Genomic DNA, 15,557 nt, shown 5'->3' on the forward strand with positions numbered 1-15,557 from the left:
TCTTTTTTATGTAAATTTTGAAGGTGATTTAATTTGTGATCTAGTTTCACTTCGAGCGATAGAAATGAGGATCCGAACTTAGTGTAGGTCGTCCTAAACAAACAATAACTATGTATAAATCGATTTGAAAATCTATCTAGAAATTAATATAAGTTTTCTTGTGATTTATATAGTTGCTTTATTATCAATTCATTCATGTTATAACACGTGAATTAATAACGCTCAGAATTGTGTAACCATTACAATTACAAATTTCTCAAGCAGAAATAAGATAAAATGAAACTCAGTCATACTCTGTATCACTTTAACATGAAAATGAAAAAAAGGCATTTTATTTTATTTTTATCTGTTTTCAATTTTTAATAAAACTGGAAAATCAAAAGAAAATTTACCTCTTAAAGTGGGCCCATAGAGGCCCAATAAGCCCAGCAAAGAGTTCGATCCAGATCCCAATCGCGGCAAATCATATCGAAACTGAGCAACGAACTCCATAGCAGCAGCAGCAGATCTGAAAATCTGCATTTCCCTCCGATACGTCCAAACCCCTAACCGGAGGGTCCGAGATCCGAAACCTCCATCGGAGCTCCAGCATCCGATGATGGAGTCCGAAAATGCTGCCGACGACTCCTCCTCGGTGGCCAGCCTCCTCCCGTTGGCCTCCGCCTCCCAGCAACCCTACGTCTCCGAGCTCCTCTCCTTCACCCTCGATCGCCTCCACAAGGTCCTCCCTCCCTCCCCCTCCCCCCCCCTCTCCCCTTGTTCGTTTGGTTAATTGGACTTGAAATTGATTCATTTTTCTCGGGTCTGGTTTTTAGGAACCGGAGCTTCTCCGGGTCGATGCGGAGCGAATACAGCGGCAAATGCAGGAGGTGGCGGTGGCCAATTACCGAGCTTTCATTGCTGCTTCCGACGCGTTGGTCGCAATTCGAAACGAAGTGTCTTCCATTGACAAACATCTCGAGTCTCTGGTAGTAATTAATTAACTCTAATTTATGGTTAATCAATTAATTAATTTGAATCTATGATGCATTTTTGTAATGCTGACTTGAAATTTTGGGTTTTGTTAGCTGGAGGAGACGCCGAAGTTGATGAATGGGTGCACTGAGTTTGTTGAATCTGCGGAGCAGATTTTGGAAAAGAGGAAATTGAACCAGACGTTGCTAGCCAATCACAGTACATTGCTCGACTTACTTGAAATCCCTCAGCTTATGGAGACGTATGTGTTTGAAAAAATGTTTTAAATCATTGTTTTGAATTGTAGCACTACTCTAGGTAGTGTAGATCCATGCTACATCACCCATAAGTTCGATTTGGATTTAGTTTTTGAACCCCAAAACCCGAAACACAGCATTCTTAAGTTACCCAAGAACCCGAACAATGCATTATATGGATAGAAAAATGCCGTTTTTCTGAATGGGATTGTTTGATGGTAGCTGAGCATGACTATTCGGAATGTTGTGTTTCTTACGGAAGCTGATTGTGCCATAGGATAATTCTTGTCTGCTTAATTCATTCCCGTTCTTACGCAGATGTGTGAGGAATGGAAATTACGACGAAGCTCTTGACTTAGAAGCATTTGTTAGCAAGCTTTCAACCATGCACCCCAAGTGAGTGTTGCTGCCCCCTTATTCCCCTCATTAACCAATAATAATTTTCAACTTTGTGAAAGATTGTGTACTGAGGCTGTCTTTGTTGTTTTGCTTATATCCTTTTCTGCCTCTGTAAGATTGCCCGTTATTCAAGCTTTGACTGCAGAAGTCAGGCAGACCACTCAATCTCTTCTTTCTCAACTTCTTCAGAAACTTCGTTCAAATATTCAGGTATTGTGTAATTCTTTGAACATCAGCTAGTGCACTTTTGATTTTTCGTTCACATTGATTACAAAATTTTAATTTTTTTTCTTTCTGAATGTGTGTTTGTGCATTGCAGTTACCTGAATGTCTCCGTATTATTGGATATTTACGTAGAATAGGAGTTTTTAGTGAGTACGAAATGCGTTTACAGGTAAGGGATTAATGTATTTTGCGCATTCTTTACATTTATGTATTTTGCAATGTAGAACGCTTCAAATGACATGTGTGGACATTCAGGCTTTCTTGTATCTGACCTTATTTTTTCTGTGTTTTAGTTTTTGAGATGTCGGGAGGCATGGCTTACTGGAATTCTGGAGGATCTGGACCAGAGAAATGCTTATGAGTACCTGAAGGGGATGATAAATTGTCATAGAATGCATCTTTTTGATGTTGTTAACCAATATAGAGCAATATTTGCTGATGATACATCAGGCAGTGAAGAAAATTATGACGGTGGTCTTCTTTTCAGTTGGGCTATGCATATAATTACTTCACACCTTAAGACTCTCAAAATTCTGCTTCCAGAGATAACTGAAGGCGGATCTTTATCAAATATCTTGGATCAATGCATGGTGAGCGTCCTTTGCTATATTTATTATCATTTTGCACATGCTCGCATCATGCTATAAATGGAGATAGATGCTTGAATATAGTTGTTTCTTTAATGTCCATGATTTGCAAGATATATCACCATTCATTGAACTTTTCATTTACTCGTCACTTTTTAACATATGATAAAGCACCAAAGCTTCACTTAGGAGTATTATTGCTGGGGTGTGTATTATCAGGACTATATGAGACATGGAAATGGCATCAAATAAACATGTTTGTGCTGCAGAGGAGTCTGCAATTTAAATGATATAAATTCGCCATATGCTTTTACTTTTTACACCCAGGAATAAAATCTCGTAAATTGGTCACGCTAGTCCTATTATTATTGAAATTTAAGAGTAATAGAAGCTCTGTTTGTTTATCTGATCTTGTTCCTTTTTTTTTTTTGTTGACAGTATTGTGCTATGGGACTTGGTTGGGTTGGGCTAGATTTCCGGGGCTTGCTGCCATCACTGTTTGAAGAGTACAGATCTTATTCCCCCATTTTTCTTGACTATCATATACCTTAAATTGTTTTCCTCATTGTGAATGTTAACCTTGGTTACTTTTCCAGGGCAGTTCTCAACTTGTTCTCAAAAAACATGAGCACAGCAGTTGAGAATTTTGAGGTGAATGAATAATTCATGACTTGAATTCAGTGTTTCTATAATTAAAAGTGCAAATAATTGCTGTAGACTGAGAGATTTAAGTTGACATTGTGCTTAAATTCAGGTGGTCTTGGATTCACATCGTTGGGTCCCACTACCAGCAGTTGGCTTTTCGTCGAACAGTCATGGTGATGAAAATCAGGATGATGTAACCCCGCCATCTTATCTTATGGAACACCCACCTCTTGCTGTTTTTGTTAATGGTAAGTGTTATATAAGCTTCTCAGCTAAAATCTTCTATGCTTAGTTGTTTACTGAGGAATTGCCCTTTTCCCCACAGAATTCTCATCTTGTGTGCTTTGTTCCTTTTTAGTTGCCTACTTTAGTAAACCAGATAATGATCGATGGTCCAATATCATTGATGTGGAATGTGGATACTGGATAAGTTTCTTTCCGTCGTGTGTGACTTTTTGGAAGAAAGAAAGTAGGTTTCCAATGGTTACTTGTATGAACTGCAAAACTGAATTGTAATGTGGGAAATACATATCATGGTTGCTCTTAAAAATAGTGTGTCAATAGGTCCACCTATAGCATAATAGTCCAGAGGAATGGCCCAATTTCTGCTTTTTTCAGGCATTTATGCATATATCTCTTTCTTGTTTAGGCGTGTCTGCAGCAATGAACGACCTCCGCCCCTGTGCCCCAATAAGTTTAAAGCATGTGCTTGCTCAAGAGTTGATCAAGGGATTGCAGGCTGTTTCTGATTCTTTACTGCGGTACAATACAAATCGGATGCTGAAAGAACACGAGTCTGGACTTTTCCTCTCACTTTGTCGAGCATTTATTGAGGTATAATATAAACAAACTCAGGCTACATATTGTCTGATATTTTCTTCATCTACAGACATTGACATCTTCTGTACCTTACAAATGCATTCGTAGGTTACTTACCCGCACTGTGCCACATGCTTTGGCCGCTGTTACCCTGGTGGAGCTGCTTTAATCATGGATGCAAAGAGTCTGTATGATGGGATTGGCCGCCTATTGACAGTCGCCACTCCGTCAAGAGGACTCACGAAACCTGTTGGTGATGGAAACGGAGATGGAAATGAGAATGAAAATGAAAAGAACGTAACTGAGAACGGTGACGTGTCTGCGGTAGAAAATAAGGTCTCGCCGGTTGTTGAAGAAACCGATAATACCAACTCTGATGAGGGGGAACAGAAAAGCCCCACTTTGCAAACAGAGGAAGAGACGCACTGATCACGGACGTGTGAAGCAAATAGAACACTCCTTGTAGCTCCCATGTTTTGTAATTTTGAATATTGGCTCTAATATTTTGCTTGTAATTATTTGGCTCAAAGATGTTGTATCGGAATTTCATATGTTATATGATAGAGAAGAGAAACAATTTGATTGTAGAAAAACATCAGCAAATTAATAACACTTTCATACTGATTTGTTGTACCATCCTCTGTACCGCTAAATTTTCGTTTACATTTTTCTTTCTATGAGATCAAAAGGAATTATTGTTAGTCCGTGTCTGCTCTTTTATACTCAAAAGTTCGAACTCCTTTTGACCGGACATAGTTTTAGAATAAAAACGATACTATTACTTTAACTGTTTTAAGTGTTAATTAACGTTTTTTTTTAAATAATATTTATACACCTATTTTTATTGATATACACTTAAATAATAATTCAATTATGAATAATCACATTATATAATTTACAAAATTGTTGGCCTGCCGCGTATTGCAGTTACAAATGGCACTAAACTGCTCCCGCAGCTGTCAAATCTCTCTCACTTCCAGTCGTCTCCTGCACCTCCAATTTCAACAGGCGCACATTTCCTTCGTTTCCAAACGAAAAATCCGATTCAAAGTTAACTGAAATTTTGAACAAAATAGTTCATAAATCGATTAATTGAAGCTGATAATTCAGTAGCAGGATCACTCTGTTTCAAAATTGAGCTTAATTTCATAAATCGATTGTAATTTGTTTGTTTCGTATTTTCGTTTTCGAATTGGGAAGAAGCTTTGGAGGTTATGGAGTCCACTGTCAAAGAAGCTTCGGAGCAAGAGCAAGAGCAAGCAGCCCCAAGATTGCAGATTTACTCCACCTCTGATACTCTATCAACTTTCTGGAGAGGTACTCTCTCTCCCTCTCGCTACACACACACACACACACACACACACACACACATATATATATATCTTACATTTGATCATTAACCCTTTTTTTGCAGAAAAGTATGAAAAAGATGCCAGGAAGTACTGGGATGTGTTTTACAAGCGGCATCAAGACAAGGTATGTTTGTTGCTTACTTATTCGGTTAGTAAATTTCGGCGTAGCTATTTACTTCTGCGGCTTCCGGGCTCGAAAAATGCTGACTTTAGGCACTGCTGCATTGTTCTGTATGCTTAATGTCAGTTGCTTGGATCCGAGTTTTGATTTTGGCCGGTGTTGTATAAATCTAACTGCGAATTATTGAATCAGTTCTTTAAATCTCGGCACTACCTGGACAAGGAGTGGGGCAAATATTTCTTGGTGAGTGAAGAATTATGTTGGAGATATGGCGGTTTTAGTTTTCTTGTTTCATATTCATCCAACAATTCAGTAAGATGTTAACTTTTGTTTTGGTTTTCATCTTTTTGACTTCAGGGCGCTGGGCGGAAGTTATATTAGAGGTAAATTGTGTGCCAGTCGTCCATGTTACTTTTGTTGTCTAGATATCTCTCTATCAGTTGAGATCATTCACGTTTCTGCGCAAATTGATTTGGAAGAAGTATAATTTACTTCTTTTTTGTGGACTAATTACTCGAATCAAAACGGAAAATGCCTGTCTTTTTTTTTTTTTTTCTGTCTTGTCTTGATGAACCAGAATCTTGTTTCCAGTTTTACTTTTCCCGTAAATTTTGTACACTCTTGTGGCAAATTATTTATCTTGGTTTGTTTAAAGTTGGTGATCTATTGTATGTTTCTCTATAGAGGATCTCTGACCCTTTTCCTGTCAGGATGTTATGTATTGGATTATTGATTACTGTTCTCACTATACAGGTTGGCTGTGGAGCTGGAAACTATTTTCCCACTGGTTGCGAAGTATGCAGATGTGTTTGTCCATGCATGCGATTTTTCAACAACAGCTGTTAACTTGGTTAAGGTGTGGTTTTCTTCTACATCTACTTGCTCAGTCCATGGCAAGGGGTACTTGATTGAATATGTTCAAGGGACGTTGCTCATGTTTGACCAATAAAATACAAGTAGACAAAAAATAGTAAGTTCAATTTAGATTGGTAGTTGGTACTGAATAGCCGTGACAAGTGATGCATGACGAGTTTTATGTTGTTATCGCAGACACGTAAAGACTTAGTAGATACCCGTGTTGGCGCATTTGTTTGTGATCTTACCATTGATGACCTAAGCAAGCAGATTTCTTCTTCGTCCGTGGATATTATAACTATGGTATATGAATTGAACATATTGAGCAACTTTCCCAGTGGTTCGATTTGACGAGTGATCTTTTTTACTTAGTAAGGTTGCTGACTTGTTAAGTAGATATTTGTGTTATCTGCAGTGTCTCCAGAGAAGATGTCTATGTTATGAAGAATAATAGGAACGTTCTCAAGGTAACTGATAATTCTTATAAACTTTTATTTCAAGCAGTGTATGCTTCTTCATATCTGAAGAAATTTGTGGATTCCTCTTCCCCAGCCAAATGGTTGTGTGCTGTTTCGTGACTATGCTACTGGTGACCTTGCTCAGGTTCATATATATATGTGTGTATTTTGAAGTTCATCCTTATTATCGATTGATTTGTTCCTCATTTGAAAGATGGTTACAAGATATTGAAGTTTACTTCTTAGTTAATGTAATGGTAGTTGACAGGAAAGATTGAATTGCAAGGACCAAAAGTTAAGTGAAAACTTTTATGTCAGGGGTGATGGCACTGAAAGTTTTACTAGCACGCGCTCGTACATTGAGCTACTTTTTACTTTTTTCTTGGTTGACAAGCTTGGTTGTGATCCCTTATTGACGAGCTTATTTGAAGAAAATGGTTTCGATGTTGAAGAACTTGATTTGTGCTGCAAACAAGTTGAGAATCAGTCAACGGAGTTGGTTATGAATCAGTAAACGATCCTATTTTCACTAGGGTTGTAGGTTGTGTTCTGTATGTGGATGAGGGTTGTCACTTTGATTAAATCCTGCTCTTCCTTAGGGTTTTTTTTTTTCTTCTACTAATTCATCTTCCCTGATCAAAATGTAATTCTTGTTTTTTATTCCAGGCGTTGGGTTCAAGCCGTATTCCGCCTTTCAGATGATACAAACTCCTCTACCAAAACAGAAGCAGCAACCGAAGTAGATCATCTTGGTCAAGAGAAAATCGTGCTAGAGGTCAATGAGAAGATCTTGAAGAAACCTGTGAATGATTTGGAGGTTGACATTTCTGACGGTGTAGTGATGGAAATGTCTGGCGTCTTACCTTCCAATGACAACGAGGTAAAGTTTCGTCTTTTTTCCTTCCAGAAATATGCTTAAATTTTCATAATTGTTTGCAGAACTAGAGCTTTTATTAGGTTGTGACTCAACTCATTTTTTGAGGACATTCTTGCTCATGGGTAATTGAGCCAGAGCTAGGTGATTTGACTTTCAAGATAGAAGTGTTATCCAAAGTGGATCAACACACTTGCAAATCAACTGGTTTAATGTTGTGGATTTCAGCTCGGTTCATGGCTTCCGTTTAACCAGAAATCCAACTCCGGGGGTATTTGCTCTATGGTCGCCACTAAATCTGCTGACCTTGTGTTCGCGACTGATGGTGACTCAAAAGCGCTTTACCTACTGAAGCCTAATGTCAACTCAAATCTTAGACCGACATTTCTGGACAAACTGATTACAAAAAGATTAGAGTGGGGAATAGAGATCATATAGAAGCCATCAAGGAAGCTAATTCTCAACGTTTTGATATCATCCTCGGCACAGATGTCACTTATGTAGCTGAAGCTATCTTGCCCTTATTTAAAACTGCAAAAGAGTTGATTTCATCTGATAGAAACACTGCTGAGGACTCCGAACCGGCTCTAATCTTTGTCATATTTTCCTTCCTGTAGACTAGCCTTCCATACTTTCAGCTGCATCCAAATTCGGGTTTGAGCTAGTCGGTAAGTGGCCTATAGAAATTCCTACTTCATCACAAAGCATCATCAAATCTTGGTTCATGGTTCGGAGCATGGCGAAAGGGGAGCATTACCATATCCTGTACTTCCACATGGAGCGGAATTTTTCGACTCAATAGTTATATTTTTTCTTCTGTTACGACGAATTATATCAAGAAATACAGTCAAGGTTCAACATTCCAGACATTTTTTTGTTGTTGTCACATTGCAGCATTTGCCTTCACGTATGTTTTTTCCCCCTTAAATTCTATTTGGCAACATTATCAATTGTAATTGTAAAGCATTCTTTATCCTTTGAACGAAGATCTGTAATTTTCTTGTAATTTGTTTGAGTTGCCGTCGAGAGCATTGGATGAAAGGGGAGCTTTCACCTTCAATTAAGTATTTTTTTTCTTTTTGTTGGGCATATAAAACTTTGTTTTGCAACCGGAAAAAAAAGGTTTGTTAATAAAACAAAATAATTAGAGCGAGGTAAATAAGGTTAACTTTTTATAATAAAATCCACTTGAAATTGAACTAATATATAACATAAATAATAGATATCAAATAATGAAGAAAAAGACATTGTTTCCCATTTGTTGCATAAAAAAACTCTTAAATAAAAGTATCGAATTTGTCTCTTGTTTATGCTTATATTGCAGTAAACATAAAACATCAAGGAATCAAACACAGGATCCTCACTTGAACAAGAATGCATGCAACCTTGATTTAGGTGGCTGAAAACAAACAAGGACAAATATCACTGGACGGTAAAATAGATTTTACAAATCAATTATCAATATTATTTAAATTACATATTAATAGAACTCTCTTTGTTAACCACAACAGAATGAAAAAAAACTAAATCTTTTATCACAATAAAAAGGTTAAGAGCAGTAATGTAATTTCACAAAATGAAATTTTTTTACAAGTGAGCGCGGTAACATAATTTCACAAAATGAATTTTTTTTACAAGTGATTTTAATATCTCTAATTTAAAAAAAAAATAAAAGTAAATCTCTCTCCATCTCTTCCCACTCCCACGTTCTCTCTTACTCTCTTCCTCACTCCTTCAATTTAAAAATAAAAAATAAAAAATTTCACACACTTCATGTCTGGGCATATATTAGTACTTATTAACAACAAAATCACTTAACTGCTTATTGGCACACCTTAAAATAAATCCAAAATGACATAAAATATCCATAATAAGTTATGTTGATATGGATGTCCATTGCAAAATAGTCCATGGATCTATTCCATATATTTTATCAATTAGAAAGGGACGGATCGTTTCCGAGTTTTTGGTTTAGACTTATTTTTAATTATGCCTCATGTAACTCAAAATTAATTTTACTTTGTTCGTGTTTAAAGTCATTATCTTATTCCTTAAAACTCAAAATTCTCTCAATCTTGATCATGAAACTCAATTTTCACATTCCATTTTATCTCATGTAACTCAAAAGTCTTCATTTTATTTTATAAAACTCAAAATCCCGCTTCACACCTTAATTCTGATAATGTGTGGGTTTAATTTAGGTATACCAAGCTAATCAATTTCTTTTTTATATTTTTTCATCTCTGCAACTCAAGCCCAACAACCCAAAAAAATTATTGTTAAATATCACCGAAAATTTATAATCAAATACATGGTAGCATTACAACATAAATCTTGAAAACTGCTAGGTTTAAAAATATCCAGGGCCTGTTAGCAAGAACAGCTATGGCTTCAAGCAACAAGATCTGCCCTACATGCTGAAGGGTTCTTCATGATTACCAACACGAAGGTAGAACTTACGCCACAGAAAGACTGCTGCCACATATACAGTTCATAAGTCATTAACAGAAGTCAGATCAGACTAGGGAGCTTTTGTGTCCACAGAGAGAAATTTTCAACTTTCAGCCTATGGTATATATTGCACCAATTAGGGCGAGAAAGCAAAGTTCACCTGCCTACCAAATATAGATAAATACTTTTTGGAAAACGGCCTTGAAGTCAGCAAATTAATGACAAATTTAATGCCTAAAATTAAAGGATTTTCGACAGCAAAAAAACTAAAAATAAAAATAAAAACCCTGAGAAACCCTAATTACTAATCCGTACATAGTTTGAGACCGACATGTCAAAATCAAATAAATCTCTGTGACCACGACAACAACATGCAATGATCCAGTCCAGATTCCCCAGTCGATTAGGACTGATCAGTGGTAATTTCCTGGGTGTAAATTTATATGCAGAAAATTCATGAAAAATTGTAAACGGGCATATATACAAAACAAACATGATTCAGAGAGAGAGAGAGAGGTGGGTGACAGATAGAGAGTAAGCACACAAAGCTTCAAGCATGAACCCAGCATGCAAGAAAATACCATGTGTGCTCACTCTCTTCTGTCACCGTCCTTTACCCTTAAATTATTTGAACTCCTTCATCGATATTGCACCAGAGAGAGAGAGGGGCATCCCAAAACCCTAGCTGTTAACCCCCAAATGCTTTATGAGATTGGAACATTTATTCGCTTTTTGCGGGAGGATTTCGAACCCTAGATCTAGCTACTCCTATCTATCGCTCTATTCGACCTCACCGGGAAGGGAACACCTATCTATCACTCTACTCACCCTAGCTCGGTCCCTCACCGGTGAGGGAACCCTAATAGCTTAACTTTGATTTGCTTTGATATGAGAAACTGCAAGGCCTGTTGGGGCTTTATATAGAAGGAAAAGGAGAGAAGAGAGGATTGCATCACGTATGGAATAAATGTGGGTTTATCTTCTATTGGTCATCGTCGATTATTTAATGCCATTGTAATTCTTAATCACACATGGAAGAGAATGGAAAAAAAAAGGGTCGTCTAGAACCTTATCTCTTCCCATCCCATATGTTCAAACCCCACCCACATACATTTATTCAGTTACTATCACCTATGCATCTTGTAATTTTAAATCTTCCAATCCTTTGCTCTTCTCCTTTATTTTGATCTGTGATCATCCCTTCCTTTCCTTTCAAGGGAATATTTTTACTTATATCCTCAATTGATGGTGATGCTTATTTTGGATGAGTTCGAGCTATACTTACTAGATAGATTAAAACTCAGAATTTAAACTTATCCAATGATAATAAATAAGGTGATGAGTATTACCACCACTTAAAGGTTGTGAGCAAAAATGCACCCTCCTTTCAAGGATGAGCCCTATCCTATCTTTTCATGCTATGGCTTGTCCTCCATATTATTATATAATATATTGTATGGACACGGTTGGAATTTTTTGTCGTTTAATCGTATTATACCATTACTATACTGTATTTTACCGATTTTCGGTCTTTTTTTTTTTTTGCCAAATGGTAATGGTACAATAATTGATCCTAACGGAAGGTATTTAGTATGGTATTGGGTATCCAAAACCAATACCGACCATAGGTTGTACCATAACGAATATTTGTAGTATGAATTTAATTATATATATATATATATATATGTTAAATTATATAATACTAATTACTAACTTTTATCGTTAATATATTTCACTTAGTTTGCAACTTGAAGTCTTTAACTTGTATTTGATTTGGACCCTAACTTTTATTTTTAATACTTTATGCATGGTTTGACTAACTAAATCTAAATATGTGTGAAATAATGATGAATTATGAACCTTGGTTGTAAGTTATAGGTATTTTAGATTATTTTAAAAATTAAAGATGATAATAAGTTTCACCTTAATACCTTGGCTACTTGCTTAGCAACAAAAATTGAAGCAAAAAATATTTTAAGCTAAAATTCAGATTTGGTTCCCAAAAAATAGCCAAATATTAAATTGGTACAATACTATTACTATTACATGCCAACCGAATTTGATAGCATACCGAAAATTGATATACCAAAAAATTTATGTGATAATGGTACTAAATTTTGTCACACCAAAAATTTTAAATGATAATTGGTAAGGAAATTTTGGTACAGTAATATCGAAACCATCCCAAGTATGGACTTAATTTGGACATGTTGTTTTTCCAACGTAGCTCCAAATGTATGCATAAATTTTAAGAGTTTATTTACAAGAAATTGCATTAATTGTGCGATATGAAATTTTTAAGTGTCAATATAGATTTGCACCAATAATTTGCAAGTTATTCTTATCTGTTCTTGTGAGTGAGTAATTCATAGCCATCTATAATTGTGAAGGAGTGCCAAAGATGATTGTCCATGTATGTGTGAGTAGTTCCTATATATATTCACATGCATTCTCACAAAATGTAAATGATTTTGAGTCAAATGGGGGAGGCTATACCCAGAAAAATCCCTAAATGATTGTATGCATCAAGTGTCAAAATAAAACACCTCATTGATCATACTAACATGATTGCACCATCATTGTTGGTGAATCTATAACGATGAGTGACATTAATTTGCATAACGATGATTATGTTTTGTTTTCTCGTCTTGATAGTGTTGCATATTGAAATCAAATTCTTGCATTTAGAATATTTATAAGATTACAACCTCTCAATTCATTTTAAATAGATTTTAACACTTGCAATATAATTTAGCAATCTAGCAGAATCAATTTCGACTACTAGTGTATATGTAAGGTCTGCATAAATTAATACAACCTGTGCCACATAAAATATTCAAATTAAAGAAGAAAACACATAAGATATTCAAAAGAAGGAGGAAATTGAAAAAGTGATCAAGCTGTTACGATCTTTAGTAAATCATTGTTGTCATTGAAATCACATGCAGATATAAGCAGTATCCCCATTTACTAGCTAGATTGGCCGAATGGGCACAATGCCTTGAATCTCCATAACACAATAAAACAGGGAGAATACAAATATGAGCAATGCTAGGTAGACAAATTTTTTAGATCAAATTTGTAAATCATGTTATATGATTTACATTAATAATTCAATCATTCAAAACTTAAATAATAATTTAATCATTAGTAACTACGTCATATGATTTACATTAATCTAAATAGTTAGTCACTTTAGCATTACCATACAAAATATATCTGCTAGCTAGGTCAAACATGGTAAAGCACTATGCCCTCTTAATCAAATCATAAACTAATTAAGTGCAAATCATAATAGCAAAGCAATGTGGCAGGGTCAGTTCATTGGAAAAAAGAAAAAGAACAAGAAGAATTGCTTTCACACCGATTGGCCAATGAGAGGTCAACAGACCCATTATTCTAGTTAATACTATACACAAGCCGGCGCAAAAAAAAAAAAAAAAAAAGATAAAAAAAAGGGTAAAGTAGTTTATAGTATATATGCTTTACAATAATTGATTCATTTTTATTGTTGGAATAATAATTAACTAAAAAAATGCAAACGAAGGAATATATCACGGGCAGTGTCACAATCCCCTCTCATCGACCATCAGTCAGTGCAAAAATGCGTGGTTTGTGTTGTGGGACGTCAGATTTTGTTACATTCCGTGATGAAATATATAGTATGTGATCTGATCATTTCATACTTGCAGACACTAAATTGTGTATACGGTAACTAAAAGCCTATGCAGCCCATTTAGATTAGAGTCGTGATAATCTAGCAGAGTAAACTAGGTTCAAGAGATATTTAACGCTTCTTGAAATGAAGTCACCCAAATATTTTTTTAGGACATGTGAGGGACAAACTTATTAGAATACTATACGATAATTTAATGGTTAAAATTCTTAATAACTTATTATAACGCACACACCCGATTATAAACAACAAACCCATAAGCCTAAATTCTATTTCATGACAAGGCTTTCTCGTTTCTTCTTTCCCAACCTGCTAACAAACTAGATATGTCATCGTCTTCGACAGAGCAATAACAAGATTACATTTTACAAGTGGGTTGGGAAACTTTTTCTTTCTTTGGAGGGATTTTGCAAACAATCAGGAGTACTAAACCATGAAACCCTGAAAACTAAAGTATAAAAACCCATAAAATGTACTGAAACTTTGATTAGACAACTCCAAGATGTTCAAAGATTCAATCACTCCAAGATGGCATCTTAGGTCCTCTAAGGAATGCAATCTGATTTTGAACAATGTTAATCAAATTAAGTAAAGCCACACATTTTTCATCAAAAAAAAGTAAAGCCATCATTTCACTTTTACTCCCTGATCGATTTGTGCTTTCTGCAGCAAAGAAATGGCTCAACATTTAACAGTCACTTTATCTACTCACTCCTATTAGCATCACTGCAAGACATGAGTGTGTAGTGATTGTAGATGTCATTTTTTTTTTTATAAGAGAGGAGTGTGTAGTGATTTCTTTGTAGTGCTAATTTAAACTCCACAATTGACTCAAATTTGATTTGGAAATAATCCTATTGCAAAATTGGTCTAGATATGTATTAAGGTTGATCCGATTCAATAATAATTTGATTCAACTTAATATAACATACTATCTATTTTCTATATTATTTGTTAAGTATTACACTTATGAGTAACCTTGGTCAGACTATCGGATTATCTAATGAGTAATAGATAAATACAAGAATGCATGTTACTTTTACTTTTTTTAATTATTAGATCCACTCTTGATCCAATCCAATTTGAATCAAATACAAATTGACAAGTCAAATCTAATAATCTGAATAAGATTCAAATTTAATATTCTATTATAAACGAATTCACATATGAATTAAGACTGACCCGATCCAAATTCGACCCATTTACAAGTCTATCTTAAACGATACTACATGTGCATCGAGGATGTATTACTGGCTATGTAGCTTACCAAGAAGTATCACTGTACCAGTGAAAGATGATAAATGGTAGGGTAGGAAGAAAAATACCCATTATGGAAGTGGGCAACTGGGCATGCCTTTTGTATGGCCTAAGACTTACCCTTTTTGGAGTGGGAAATGAAAGAGGTGCTTGCATACATATTGCATACATGTTTCGACAGCCCTAGCTAGTGCAACAATGCTTTAATATTTGTCAGAAGACACCACTTGCATTGCCAATCATGATGATAAAGCATCTTCTCTTGCCATCGTGGTTTATACTATAGTCCACGGTCCATGGTCCATGGTCTATGGAACACTTTTTGGGGCAAGTGGTAACCCTAATGGCATGCGAGAGACCCTTGGAGCCTTTGGACCAGCAGCATGCTTTCATTTTATCCTTTTCCACTTTCGGCGGCAACCAAAACGAGTGAGGAGTCCATCTGGACATTTATCAGGGTGCATGCCACTCGGGGGCAGATACATTTTGGGACCAAGATGGCTCCAGAACTACTAAAAGTCTAGAAAATATATATATGAAGGTCTTCTAAGGACCTTTGAATATTTGATAGTGTCCTTTTTGTGTTTACTAAGCATTTGATGTAATGTTTGTTAGATATATTTCGAC

At 35.7% G+C, this 15,557-nt stretch overlaps 1 protein-coding gene and 2 pseudogenes across 1 annotated transcript; all 3 read left to right on the forward strand.

Moving 5' to 3' along the window:
- Positions 1-468: 468 nt before the first annotated feature.
- On the forward strand, positions 469-4,514 carry LOC137747262 (conserved oligomeric Golgi complex subunit 8-like). Its single transcript, XM_068487341.1, has 12 exons — positions 469-721; positions 816-968; positions 1,068-1,216; positions 1,530-1,607; positions 1,727-1,820; positions 1,930-2,004; positions 2,129-2,425; positions 2,861-2,928; positions 3,019-3,073; positions 3,177-3,315; positions 3,717-3,901; positions 3,995-4,514. The coding sequence occupies exons 1-12, from the start codon at positions 596-598 to the stop codon at positions 4,313-4,315; spliced, it is 1,740 nt and encodes a 579-aa protein (XP_068343442.1). The 5' UTR covers positions 469-595; the 3' UTR covers positions 4,316-4,514.
- Positions 4,515-5,003: 489 nt separating this feature from the next.
- On the forward strand, positions 5,004-7,661 carry LOC137711032 (tRNA N(3)-methylcytidine methyltransferase trm141-like; annotated as a pseudogene).
- Positions 7,232-8,348, forward strand: LOC137711151 (uncharacterized; annotated as a pseudogene).
- The last annotated feature ends 7,209 nt before the right edge of the window (positions 8,349-15,557 follow it).

Source organism: Pyrus communis, chromosome 1 (genome assembly GCF_963583255.1).
Source record: "Pyrus communis chromosome 1, drPyrComm1.1, whole genome shotgun sequence".
Taxonomy (NCBI): Eukaryota; Viridiplantae; Streptophyta; class Magnoliopsida; order Rosales; family Rosaceae; genus Pyrus; species Pyrus communis.